At 29.5% G+C, this 13,945-nt stretch overlaps 1 protein-coding gene across 4 annotated transcripts in view; it reads right to left on the reverse strand.

Moving 5' to 3' along the window:
- The window catches only part of Bap170 (Brahma associated protein 170kD), a 261,081-nt gene that overhangs the window by 193,615 nt on the left and 53,521 nt on the right, over window positions 1–13,945 (reverse strand). For 3 of the 4 annotated variants that reach the window (XR_004758454.2, XM_085807922.1, XM_035361386.2), the window contains exon 3: window positions 1,450–1,547. The exons of the other annotated variant lie outside the window; for it this stretch is intronic. Coding sequence is in view for 2 of the 3 variants with exons in the window: in XM_085807922.1 (XP_085664048.1) it covers window positions 1,450–1,547 (98 nt within the window). In the remaining variant the exon portion in view is untranslated. The remainder of the gene's footprint in view (window positions 1–1,449; window positions 1,548–13,945) is intronic. 4 annotated transcript variants of the gene reach the window in all.

Here is a 13,945-nt window from a genome sequence, read left to right on the forward strand (position 1 = left end):
ATGAGTAACGGGATGACGACTTTAGCTGTGCTATAGCACGCTATTATTAGGTCATTCCGATAAGCAACGTAGAAGTGAGAAGATGCGGTACTGCTTACATTAGAAACACCCTCGTAGTTAAAAACCACGTGGTTAGGAGCATCAGACAAAACACAGAAAACAGACAGACATGAGGATTGCGAAACCGGGGTACCCTGGTGGCAAAGAGAAGAACTAAGTGACCCTAACACTCCCTCTTCCCCTTGAAAGGTACCAAAAGTCGCGCGCGTCTGTTTTGCCTCACAGATCAGCCAAGGGAAAGCGATGAGTATTCCGGTAACGCAGAAAGCAAACGAAGAAATGTCAACAGCCGGAAGATTGACCATTCGTACGCATACCTACTTACTTTGCGGTAATGCGTACTGCATAATTCAAATTTACGAACTTGTTTTTATGAGAAAAATTTCGTAATACCAGCGGTGTGTATCGAATGCAGAATTTTCGGAGTTCGATACAGTTAAAATGCATAATTTTACTGACATAATCCTTCCTAACATTATTATTTGAAAGATAAATATTTTTTATTGAAAACTCAGTAACACTATTTTTTTTTAATTATTATTAATTCTTTTTTCATTCAGCTGTCATTTAAAATTTAACAGTCTTTCCATCAAAATATTTAGCCAATAATACACAGTACCCATGTAATTGTTTTTAAAAGAAAATCTAAGATAGGTAGGTTTAAAGAACTTAGTCACAAATAATCAATAAAAAATATCCAGCATCATAGATTAAATATGGCAGCAGAATTTTTTTTTTCCCTTGCCTAAAAACTGAGGGAGTAGTTCTTCCTAAATTAAGAAAAACCTTTACTTTGAAATAAATTAATGCCAAAGCATTAGAAATCTCTAATATCCATTGAGGAATAACTTATGAAATGACAACTGATAATGCTGAAATAGATATATTACCTACACTTCATTTACTTAAAATCCTTAGGAAGAGTGACATGTCTATTTCTTGCAAAACTGTACCTTTCCTGATTAAGAACATAAAATTAAGCAAAACATTATCCTATATTGGATTCATACCAATACCCATTCAAACATATCTTAGATGGCACTGTTCCCTACTGAGCTCCTTTAAATTATGTGTGTTATTATCTTTTATTCTTTCCGAATAAGTATTACCAACAGAGAGTGTTCTTTGATTACTAAATAACTAAGATATATCTTACATTTAGAAAAAAAAAAATTTACTACCATTCTGTCCCATAACAAATGAGATCTCACAACTTTATATAAAATTTACGTCAAGATGATGGTTTACCCAATTTTTATTACAATGATGCTTTTTTTTTTTTTTTTTTTTTTTGGAATACTGTATTAAAATTTTAAAACATCCCCGCCAAGTTTTACCAGAACATAAAATGGCAGTCAAATCTTAAAATAAATTTATCATGCATCTTACCTTATATATATTTGCCGCAGACTTAGAGCAGAATTTACACAGGATTTGGGTAACTTCAAGATCTCAGCTACACTATCCCATTTTTGATGTTCTATAACCTGTACAGAATGAAGAAATCTGGTAACATATTAGCATTAAAAATATAATCCATTATCAGCCAGAAAGGATAATCATTAACTTTTATTGGAAGATATTCACAATTTTGCTTGATTTTCCAATGTTCAATGTTTTCTAATTTAGTTAAGCTTGATTTTTCCAGCGAGACTGATAATGTATTAATATATCTAATGAATACAAATACTATAATTTCATTCTTAAAATATGAAGAAAAATAAATATTTTTGAAAACTTAACATAATTAAAAAAAAAAGATTCTTAATATAGTTGAAAACTAAATAATTTCTGTCTCAGTTCTGGTAGAGCAAAAAGATTTCATCTGTCACATACATCTATGTATAATACACATTATAGTATGAAACAACTGGCAAACAAAGAGAATATTTGAATCAAAAATAAATATTTATAATGAAAAATTCTTTATTAGTGCTCTCATTTAACATATCAAGTTTAACAAATTTTTAAATGGAGATTATAGCCTTTAGGATTGATTAACTGGAAATTAATGCCCATTATTTAATTTTAACCAATCTGCATCTGCAAGTGGATTAGCCTCTCAGCTATAATGTTCATTTGGCAGCAGACACAAACCAGACAGCCTATCCTGAAAGTTCATGGGCTGATGGTACTTATGTTTATCTGAAAACAGTGCGAACAATAAGTGGCACTATCCGTGTGTTTAGTATAAGTATTACTTTTTAAAAAATTGTATAAAGATGCTTAATGAAAAAAATAACTACTTAATAAAACTGTTTTTCTGTGCATAGTAAGAAGACAAGCAATGAATAAACAGAGTAATGAGTTACTGTGAAATTTTCACAGACTTGGAAGAGTGGAATCAAAGTTCATGAATTGTTCAAGCAGGCGTATGGAGAGTCTACAGTGCAGCAATCTGCCTTGTTCAAGTGGCAAAGTAATGCAAATGGGAAGGAGGGAAACAAAATTAATATGACTGGCAGGATGACAGCAAGAGGGCTTCCACACTGTACTTTCTGATGAAATAACACTTGTATCTGATCTTGTAAGTAAATAAGACAACTAACTGTTAGAATAATTAATGAAAAGCTAAATTAAAAAAAAGTACCTATTCTCATGATTTTGTTTAAGAAATTGAGAATGTGAAAACTGTGTACAAAGACTAGTCAAAAATGGTTGATTAGTGGGGGAAAGGATGAATTGTAAGATACTCTTAAGTTTTTTACCATTTTAAACATGCTAATAAAAGCACGGCTTTGTACGTAATCTAAAAAAATTTTTAGTTATGCTACTAAAATGGATTTCTAACTTAATACAATTAAATTTTAGAAGCATTATCAGCTTACAATAAGAATAAAATAAACCATTAACAAATTTCTTTAAATAACAATGACAGGCTTGAGAATATAATTTCAAAGCAATTAGTTCTGTGCTTACTTAAATACATATGGAAAACTTAGGTGAGAGTAGTAAAATTAAAACTGCATGCTGATATAATATTAGTAAAGAGTTTTTTAATAATAAAAAATATGATAAACATAATATAGTTTTTTTTGGGTGGGGAAGCTCCAACATGTAAATAACCAGAAACAAAAATTTCAAAAAACAATAAATTGACTTTTGGATAAAATAATAAAACTCCTAAATTATTTTCTGGAGAAACTTGAACCGTACTGATTTGTTATGGAAATAGAAACTTCTTCAAATATTTAAAAAATTACATTCCATGAAGACAGTTTAATTTACATAATATCTTACCTCCCCTGCATTAACCTCATATCATTGTCCAGATTCAGGAAACTTGGTAAGAATTATGCAATACATTCAGCAAAAAATGCAAAACAGGTTTTTATATCAATAAGCAGAAAATGTTTTTTTAATTTACATCTGAGAATTTTAGGAGGGTACCATAAATCACATTTAAATGTTCAAAACTAATATTAAATGTAATTAACAACGCTAAAAAATATTTTACCTTGGGTTTTGTACTATCTCCGTTATAATAATTGAAATATAATATGTTGAATACCTTAGGAAAATTTATAGCTTTAAATTATGTTAAGTTTCAGTGATACCGAATTACACCACAGAAACAATACTTTTTATGTACAACTTTGTAGCTTCCTTGGGGGAATGCAAAAATTAAATTAAAAAAGCCCTTATATATAGTTTTGAAAATTATTTAAATTAATTATTAAAAAATATAATTTTTAAACTCCATTCTACCTTAAGAAATAACAAAAGAATTAAAAAAGATTAATTTTTGTGCGTATCAATACAAACTAATTTTTAAGCCACAACATATATTTCATTAGTGATTTATGATTGCTAACTAGGAATTAATATAAAACTACTCAATTTTAATTATCTATAAATTAATTTAATGCATAAGTAATTTAAGTAAATAAAATCACTTAAATCCTCCTTTTCATAAAATCCTTAAATAATCATAATTCTCCATAATAAAATAATTCCTTACCATGCTGTAAGGAATTATTTTATTTATATAATCTATAAAAGTTAAGAAATAATATTTAAATAATATTGCATTCATTATATTCACCATTATCTTATCTCCATTGTAAACTGCAAGCAGATATTTTCAATATAAAAATGACCAAGCCTACTTAATTTGAACACCAAAGAAAGCAAAAACCATGCAATTAGAAAGGAAAATTTATATTACTTTACATATAAAAATAATAAAGTAAGATGACATGTGGAAATTATGAAATGAAAAATATGAAACAGTTTGTGCAATAATGAAGTATTTATGACTTTAATGGAATCAATTTCCAAAAAAGCTCAATATATATATATATATATATATATATATATATATATTTTTTTTTTCAATTAAACATCTCTTTTAATACAAGTTGTTGGTGTGCATGTGCTAATGCTTTCTCTTTAATTTTATAAAAAGACAATTTCTTGTTCAATTACACAGTTCCACAGAATAAGTCCTGCAAATGATGTGTCGAAAATTCCCACTAAATTGCCAATCGAAATATTTTCATTCTAAAAAATCTCTTTGTCACCAGTAGTGATATCTATGGATTTAAAATCATACTGCAGATTTTGTGATCCATTAGCTAATTGCTAATTGTCACATTATCATCATAATGGTTTTGGTTTATGTGATTATGGCAAAGCCTCGAGGGCTATCTGAGAAGGGAAGGGATACCTTCATGGAGGACTTTCTATGTTCCTTACATTCTTCCCCTCTTAAATTGTCAACCAAGAAAGGGCAAGACCCATTGAATTAGTTCTGTTTCTGCGATTCCTCTTTCAGCGATTTTCAAAATTCTTCCTGTTCCTGTGAAATCGAAGAGTACAGTCACCTCCCCCGCAACTCCTCAGAGGATGTCACAATAAGTCATTAAGAAGAGGTGAGCAGTTTCTTTATGAAGAAGTTAGTCTTCATCTTAACATTGTTAGACTGATGATGTATCTTAGTTTAGCCTCCTCTCGAAATCTTTAGCTTCATTCTATTTGTAATTCTGTTACAATATCAATTATTATTTTCGTATCTTATCTTAATCAATATGATGTTTTAGACATTATTGAAACTAAAAAAAGAATATGTTCCACTTTCTTAAATTTACAATTTAGAAGCTGGAAAACTATATAATCAAGGCTTTGACATATTAACCAATATTCCACAGTTTTCAAATGTTAAAACAGCTCTATACAAATCTAGACAAAGTGCCAAAAGATATGCTTGAGAAGCTACTTGGTGCAAGATTTAGAAATTCCTAGCAAATTATTAGCAATAGATAATAACTTTAGCTCTTGTTGTTCGATGATTTAAAAGACAGACAAATTTTAATTTCTTTTTAAGTAAGAGAAGGAAAGCAATGAAAAGTGCCAAAATTTTCTTTATGTATGGAACTTTTAAAATTTGCTCAAAGCTTTCTCTCCATGTTGACATTGGGAGTACCTCTAATGAGGTTAATGTTGTTCCTGTGTTGTTTTGCTTACTCCTGGATAAGCGAAAGCAAACTTATGAGAGATTATTTTGTTTAATTAAAAATCGTCTTTCTGATTAAGATACTAAAGAAATTGTGATAGATTTTAAAATTGCAGTTATAATTTCACTGAAAAATCTTTTTTCTTCCATAAAAATAAGAGGTTGCAATTTCCACTTAAATCAGCGGTTCTGGAAAAAGATACAAGGGCATAATGAAGAAATTAAAACTCACCCTCAAAATATGCATGTCCTTTGCATACATATCTGCGGAATATGTCAATGATAGTTAGATGTCTGTACAAGAACAGAATTAATTACATTACATTACGTGGTGTGTGTACTTGGCTATTCCGATGAGCGCAAGTCCATTCAATTGAGATTCAGATGTTACATTTCTCAATTATGACTTTTTTTATGAGTTTGCGGGCTAAGGGAAAAAAAAGCTTCTTTTGGCTTGGACAAGCTTTGACAGAAGTTGCAATGATATTCGAGGTGTATTTTCTTTTTGTAACGACTATTTATTCTGAGAGGTTTACTATAACTCACCTTTATGCAGAATTTCGGAAGAATATTATTTTTACTTTAGGAAACAATCTTTTAGTTGATTGCCAAAATCATGTCAGAGTTTGAACATCTCTTCCCTTTTCAATACAGTTTTATTCATGCAAAAATCCGAGATGGTAAATATTTTTCGATTACTATTATAAATTCTTTTTTAAATATAGAAATTTTTTGCTTTTCTACATTTCGAGAGAGGCCAAGGCACAGTCGGCCCCCACTATGTAACCCCTTTGGAAAGGGGCCTAATGAAAATCGATGATTTCGCGGAAAGAGGAAGACACCGACCCATCTGGCCATGAGGGTGGTAAAGAGTCATTCTGCTGGCCTTTTTGTAGCAGAAAAATCTACTCAACATTCACAGGAAATCAAACCACAGATCTTTCAGTTTACTGGATAGACATGCTAACCACTGTACCTCAAGGGCACATACAGGAAGTATTATAATTTCTTACATTGAAGACATCACACTTAAACTACAGGTCTCACTAAATAAAAAACAGAGACACCAAATGTTGATATCCTTTCCAGGTCAAAGGTGCTATCTTTCAGGACATTAGAAACAACCATTCCCCCCCCCTGAAATGTACAATATATCTTACATGCAGATTTTTCTACGATGCCAAGTTGTTACAAATGACAACTAAACAAATGTATATTTTACAAATCATCAATATGCTTAATTTATATACAGGCGACAGTTCTACTGATCAGCTCATGCCCCAAAATGCGAAGGCCAGGCCTGAATAAAATCCATTTGAACTTACAACTGCAGCCACTTAACCACTAGAAAAATTATGTACCGATTGATAAAAAAAAAACCTAGGTATCGATAATAAAAGAATGGTTATAGTATTATTATGCAATAGTAGTGCAATGTAGTGATATAGGACTGTTTTGTGGTGGCCTAGCCTACGCAATGCATACAACTGCCCTAAAAATTGTATGGTATGGACTATCACGTATTAATTTAGAAGTCAAACAAAAAACAATCTTTATTACATCTATGTTTGTAATATAATTTTGATAATACTGTTGTATTAAAAAAGCATAATAGGGATGAAGAATTTTTTAACCTTTCCATTATAACTATGGGCATTTTATACGAGAAATATAAGTGCTTGCAGTAAACAGAATGAAAAAAAAAAAAAAAAAAAAAGAAGAAATACTGCAGAATGCACTTTACTGCCATGTTCAATTCACTAAACTGATCATCTGTTCATACACCACCGCGTTTAAAAAAAAAATCTTCAACACCTATCTGTAATATTGATAAACAAAAAAAGGTAGCTTTGAAATCATTATAGTAGCACTGGCTGAACAGCACAAAATCTAATATATGAGTCTGTTAGGATTCAGGTAATAATGGACTTTGGACCATTAATTTAAACCTAGTAAGATGACATAAAATTAAAAATATCAAATGCTTGTTTGTGAAATAATAAAGTATTTAAGATTTTGGAACTAAAAAACGCCCATTAGTGTTCATTTCGTTTTATTAAATATTTCTTTCAATATAAGTTGTTTAAGCAATTTTTAGGGGGAGGGAGGCGTGCTGATGTGGTCTATCTAATTTTACAGAGAATGAGAATTTTTTGTTTGGTTGCAAAGTTCTATTGTTAAAGTGCTATCATTGCTGTTTCAAGAATTTCCATTAAACTGTTAGTAGCAATCTTTTTACAATAAACAACCTCTTTGTCACTTTATTTTATTATCAAAGACATTATTTGCTGCATTTAAAATCATACTAAAGATTTTGCCATCTGTTAGTTGATTGATAACTGAGGCATTGTCATTGTGACTGTCAGACCCTAATGATGACCAGATGAGTGTTCAATTCCTTACGGCTTGGTATGCAGACAGCATACTAAGGAAAGAGACACTTTCCTCTCTTAATGAATGTACATAATACTGGCCATCCTCTCCTAAATGACCAATAGATTTGGCCATTCTAGGTGAAGCAAATGTTTTGACATTAAAAAAATTATGATTCATTAAAAATCTCTACATATAATAAAAGAAAGAGCCTGTCTGTGTGTGTGCGTCTGTCTTTCGTTTGTGCTGCACATAATAGACCCAGGGCTACGAAATTTGGTACATAGGTGCATCTAGACAAAAGCAAGTGCACAAAGGAGGATTTTTTTTCAAAATTCGAATGAGGGTTTTTTTTTTAATTTTTTCGATGAAATCGCATCAAATTGGTATGCAAATTGATTCTCTCTGATTATATCAGCAACAATGGCTATATACCATTGTTGCTGATTTCAGCATTGTTGCCACTCCGGAAAATAAGGGCGAAAATTAGCATTTTAAGAGTTTTTAATTAATATCTTTGATTTTTAGCTGTCCCCCTCCCCTTTTTTGTTGGCAGTTGAGGAGGAGTAGAGGACCTAGTCACCAAATCCAGATGGTGAAAAATTACTGTTCACCAAATTTTAGCTTGGATACCACACGAAGCATCATTGAATTTATTTTGTATGAACTCTGGACCTTCCAATTGCCCATGAGGGCATCCAGAAAGGAAGAAGAAAATTTCTTACAATTGTTTCTTAAACATTTTTATGTGGTGTGTGTTGTATCACTTAGTATGACTTAAAACTTCCAATCTACAATCCCAAGATAAAATTTCCTCAAATAGTATTCTTTACAAATTTCTCATGACTACTATCAAACAACTAGGAAAACATTTTCAATAAGCATGTCAAATCTGGCACAGATGAGAATGCTACATTTACTGCCTTTATTCTGTCTCTTACTGTGAATTATTAGTATCAATTTGAAAAATTGATTAGGAAATTTTATTGTAAAATATTCATAGAAAAGTTCTCTCTCTCTCTGTGTATATATATATTGCAAGAATTCGTTTAAAAATAAAGGGGGAAATAAACCAGAATACTAATTTTTATAATCAGTAATTTTAATTGTATTTCTCAGTGACAAAAATGCATATGCTGACTCATTTTGCAGATAACAAGCATATAGAATTTTTATGCTTTGGAAGACATCAGCCAAGAATATCCATTGATCATATTTACTAAAATTTGTGAATAAAGTCACTTTTAGAAAGGGAAACTACAATTTATCTCAGTTAAGGAAAAGAATAAATGAATTTCATTTGGTAAACAAGTTTATCTTATGCATATAACACTAGAGTTTCTAGTTTCTTTAAAAGTATAAAAAATTCTTAAGATAGATGTTTAGATGAATAAATTTTTATACTGATATTTCAAGCTAATGAATAAATCTAACCAAGGACAATTTAAGTTTCACTTGAAATCACTCAGAATTTTTTTGAAAATCATCTTTATCAGGAACAGCTTCAATTTTGGGTTATCTTTGCATTTTAACAAGACATTTGTAGTCAATTAACCAACAATATGATAAATATTTAAGGGGAGAAAGAGTAGAAAAGCTTCAAGGTCTAATATTTGTGAAAGAAAATAAGGATTCAAGGTAAAAATTTAATTCACAACTTTTACTTTCAACAAGTATATTCACAAACTTTGATGTAAAACCAACAGTTAATAAAATTAACAACTGCTTAACATCATTCTCTTCCTCTGAAAGTAAATGAGCTCTGGCCTCTCCAGAAATGGTTTAGAAATTTACTTTATTAAAAACTACTACTTATTTCCAGAAATAGTTAAGAAAATGCAAACAAATTAACTTGGGAAAAGGCAGAAAAGGGTTTGGTGCTTCAAACTGTCTTGCCAATTTTTTAAACTAGTTCTAAAGACCATCTTCTACATTTCCTTTCCTCCCTTAAAAAAACTATAAAATAATTTTCTCTCTTTCCTTTGATATATAAGGAGAACAACATTAAATAATACTCTAACAAGAGCTACACTCTTAAAATTTCTGATGCATCCCGGAGGTACACAATTTATGAACCACTGCTACATTATTTAATTTAATCTCAATTTTTCAAGTATGAAACGCAGCTTAAATAAGAACCTACAAAATTTTATCACACACCATTCCTTCTGTCCATCATGTGAGTTCCCCAAAATGTACATTTAGAACACACAATTACTTATACGTCAAATATACTTCCAATCCCATAAAAACAACTCTGAGACTATATGGAGTTGCAGTAACAAAATCCATATTGACTATTTACAAAATCCAGCTACATTTACAGAACCTGGGACACCTTAAATGTAGACATTGATTTAAACTCCTGGCTGTCTGGTCAGTTTACTCTATGTACACTTTTGTATATTAAGTCTAATTTTAAAACAAAAAGTGACTAACTTATCTAATGAGTAAGATAAATGAGCAAATAGATAAGTGTAGTTTTTTATTTTTTTAGACCAGTTGTCTTAAACTGGTGTGGTCCAAATGCATCACCTGAAAGCAGCTAACGATATGTTTTTCTTTTTACCAGAATGAAGACTTTAATAAAAAAATTAACTAAATTTATTACTTTCTTATTTACTAAATATTTATCAAAACTTACATAAACAGTAATAAAAATGAAGCAAAGAAAAAATTCCAATTTAGATCTGAAATTTAAAGACTAGTATCTGCAAGAAATTTCTGCTTCTTACACTTTGTAATTCAAATGTATTGACAGTTTAATATTATATTTTCAGATTCATTTTTATTTCAAACAATTTTAATATTTCGACTTAACTATGAATAACTTACTTCTAACTTAAATTAAAAGTAAATTATGAAAACCTTCCCAAAAAGGTAAAAGTTGAGAATAAATAATGATAGCCTATTATTGTTTCTTTACTAAATTTTTCTTAGATGCTTATAAAAACATTACACATAAATAATGATAAAGTTCTTTATTTCTTATTACAGCTTGCAACTACAATGCCTCATGATGTTCATAGTTTTTAAAAAGTTTGTAAAACCTTTGAGAAAAAATAATTTTTTATCATGAATTGTAAAGATTCAGCAAATTTCCAGCTGAGGAAAAAAACAGTTCTCAAACAAAGCAATTATTCTTATTTTAAAAATTCTTAACTGAGGGAATTTATTTTTTAACAAATACCGAAAGGTTAATCAAATCTGCAGCTTCAAATCTTTGAATAAGATTTATATCACACTGTAAATTAATTAGCTCAATTAAGATTTTTCTGGGGGCACTACTCACATTCATTTTTAATGGTAATGAAAGTAATGTCAAACAGGACTCAAAATCATTAAAATTTTAAATCTTTCTTCAACTTCTTGTCAAAAATTAATGCCATATTAATCTTATTAAATTACGGGAAATGTATTTGCAGGCGGTAGCCTGCGAATACATGCGGTATAAAATTGCTTCCGAGGCTGCCAATCCGATACCACTGCTTCAGATCCTTGATGACCCAAATATATATAATATAATAAATAATCTTTAGACCCAAATATGTATATGATTTGCCATAATTAAAACCTTATTTCATTTCTGTCTCATCTCTTTTTAATGAGTAATCTCTACTATATATTCAGCACATTGTTTTGTGCCGAAAAAATATGCTTTACAAATAATAATATCATATAATGTAAAATTACATTGTGTAAACTTGCTGTTTTTTTAAACTCTTATGATCTTTTAAAAAACTATCTTTTATAACATTTTTAGCTTTCAGAATAAATTTTACCAACTGCTTTTCTACAAATACCTTGGGGAGTGGGAGTAATTTCCACAAGTATTCATTCAAAATTCTATTTCATTCAATAACATCAAAGTTTAAATGTGTATAGATATATTTATTTAAAGCATGTTTTACTTGCATTTAAATATCTACTTTACCTCAGTTTGATTGATATAGTTAATTAATTAATGCCAAAGATATTCCTGGATTTATTTGTTAACAAAAAAAAAGTAACATTTACTGGAATAGTATTTAAGTTATAAAAACTATTACACGATGCTCTGATTTTCTAAAAATCCGCACTTACACAAAAAGTCTGCAAATCATTCATGACCATGTTCTTGGGGGAAAAAAATATGTTAGCTTAAGTACCCACAGGTACTGTTCCATTCATAAATAATAATAAAAAGCATTTTACAATGAAAAAAATTCCACAAATTAATTTTTACAGCTGATGGATACTGTAGCCAAATGACTGATATAAAGCATGTAAATTCAAGTGTACTTAATCACCTACATGGTACGTACATGTATGGGTTATAAACCGTCGCATGTATATTTTAAAAAAAGGCCAAAAGCAGGCAATTCTAACGAAGGTTTAAACTGGGACACTTAGTAAGAAAATACCAAAGTAATAAACAATCACATCAGGAAAACATTTTAATCATGAATATCCAAGGTGAATTAACATTCCATATACTAACAATTAATTCAATTTATAATTCAGCTGCAGCTCACAGTGCACTTATTTTGATATTAATTTGGACCAGGACCACAGGAAAGAAAAATTAAAAGACAACTTAAGTTAAAAATATTAGGAAAGCATACAGTAATGTTCCTATACGACTTGCTACATATAAAAACTTGTTTTTTACTTAGACCTCTTTTTAACAACTAATGTCTCTATATATGAAAAAATATTTTTGTTTTGAATAAAATGAATCTACACAAATAATATAAACACAATAATGCATGCAGGCTGAATGCAGTCTGGAAGCTGCTAACAATTTTTTTTTTAAGTTAATTTAAATATATGTGTGTTTGTGACTGCATATAAATGTATATTACACAGTATATACCACTATGTATGGTTTCACTCCCTTATAACCTGATTTTATGCATCATGCATGTATATTGTGTGTTACGTCTGAATTTATAACATGTTTGGAAATTAGACATTTAAAATTCATTTTTCACTTGAATATGGTTTAACTGAAAATTTATTTCAATAACAACGAACTATATTTTCCACTATGTTTTCTCTATACTTTTTACTTCTCGAACTTACAATTTTCAGCTGCCTTATTCCTTATAGATATTCACCAAAACATTATAAAAAATACTTATGCAATGAAAAAAATTCAAATTTACATTTATTTTCCATTCGAAATCTAAATTTTGGTACCCACAAGAAATTTTCCTTGGTTACAATTTGCAATCAAAACAATTAATTCTACTATAGCTGATGAGTATGAGGTTAAGTTAATTAAATTTGCATCTTTAAGTCCTTAAGATAGATTGCTATCAAACTGGTAAATTAATTATAGTTTTTTACATTTGCTTTAATGACAATAATAATAATTTATAATTGGACAACAAAAATCAATACATTATTCATTGAATTCATGTCATAATAACAGTTTTTTTTTTTTTTTTTTTTTTCCATCTGTTTGAGATTTTTCATTTGACATAATAAAGATGGATTTCTAGATGTAGGGAATGTTAATGCATTTTCAGTTATTGCAATTTAACTTTGAAAGGTTTAATATGAGCACACATATGAATAAGTTTATTCTTTCTTGCCAGCTCTTTATTCAGAATATTTGAATATTCAACTAAGTTAACAAGAAATGCTAAACATGCTCCATGTATCATTATATAGATCGTCAATGATTTCAGTTGCATATCATGAAAATTTTATTTCCTTTATTAAATGAAAAAACTGTTTTAATACAGCTAAGCAATGCAACAAACTCGATGATTCAGAGCTTATCTGCAGATGAAGTTTACTGTTTTAGTTATCGTTTCAATAATCTTACCCATTTGCAACCTTTGGCACATATGTACAACAAATACATAATTAAAATATATTCACAGGCTGCATTAAATTGCTTCAGGGGATGCATGCAGCTCGGGCTTCTAGGACACTAGTTTAAGACGACTGAACTATAACCAGTGTCTGAAGAAAGAAAAAGCTTCCATCTACTTATCATTTCCATGACAAAGTAGAAAATATATTAAGATGCTTGTCACTTTTAATAATTTTACATAAAGAGAAACA

The sequence above is a fragment of the Stegodyphus dumicola genome, chromosome X1, assembly GCF_044657685.1.
Source record: "Stegodyphus dumicola isolate Sdum_Otavi_A_Nest chromosome X1, ASM4465768v1".
Taxonomy (NCBI): domain Eukaryota; kingdom Metazoa; phylum Arthropoda; class Arachnida; order Araneae; family Eresidae; genus Stegodyphus; species Stegodyphus dumicola.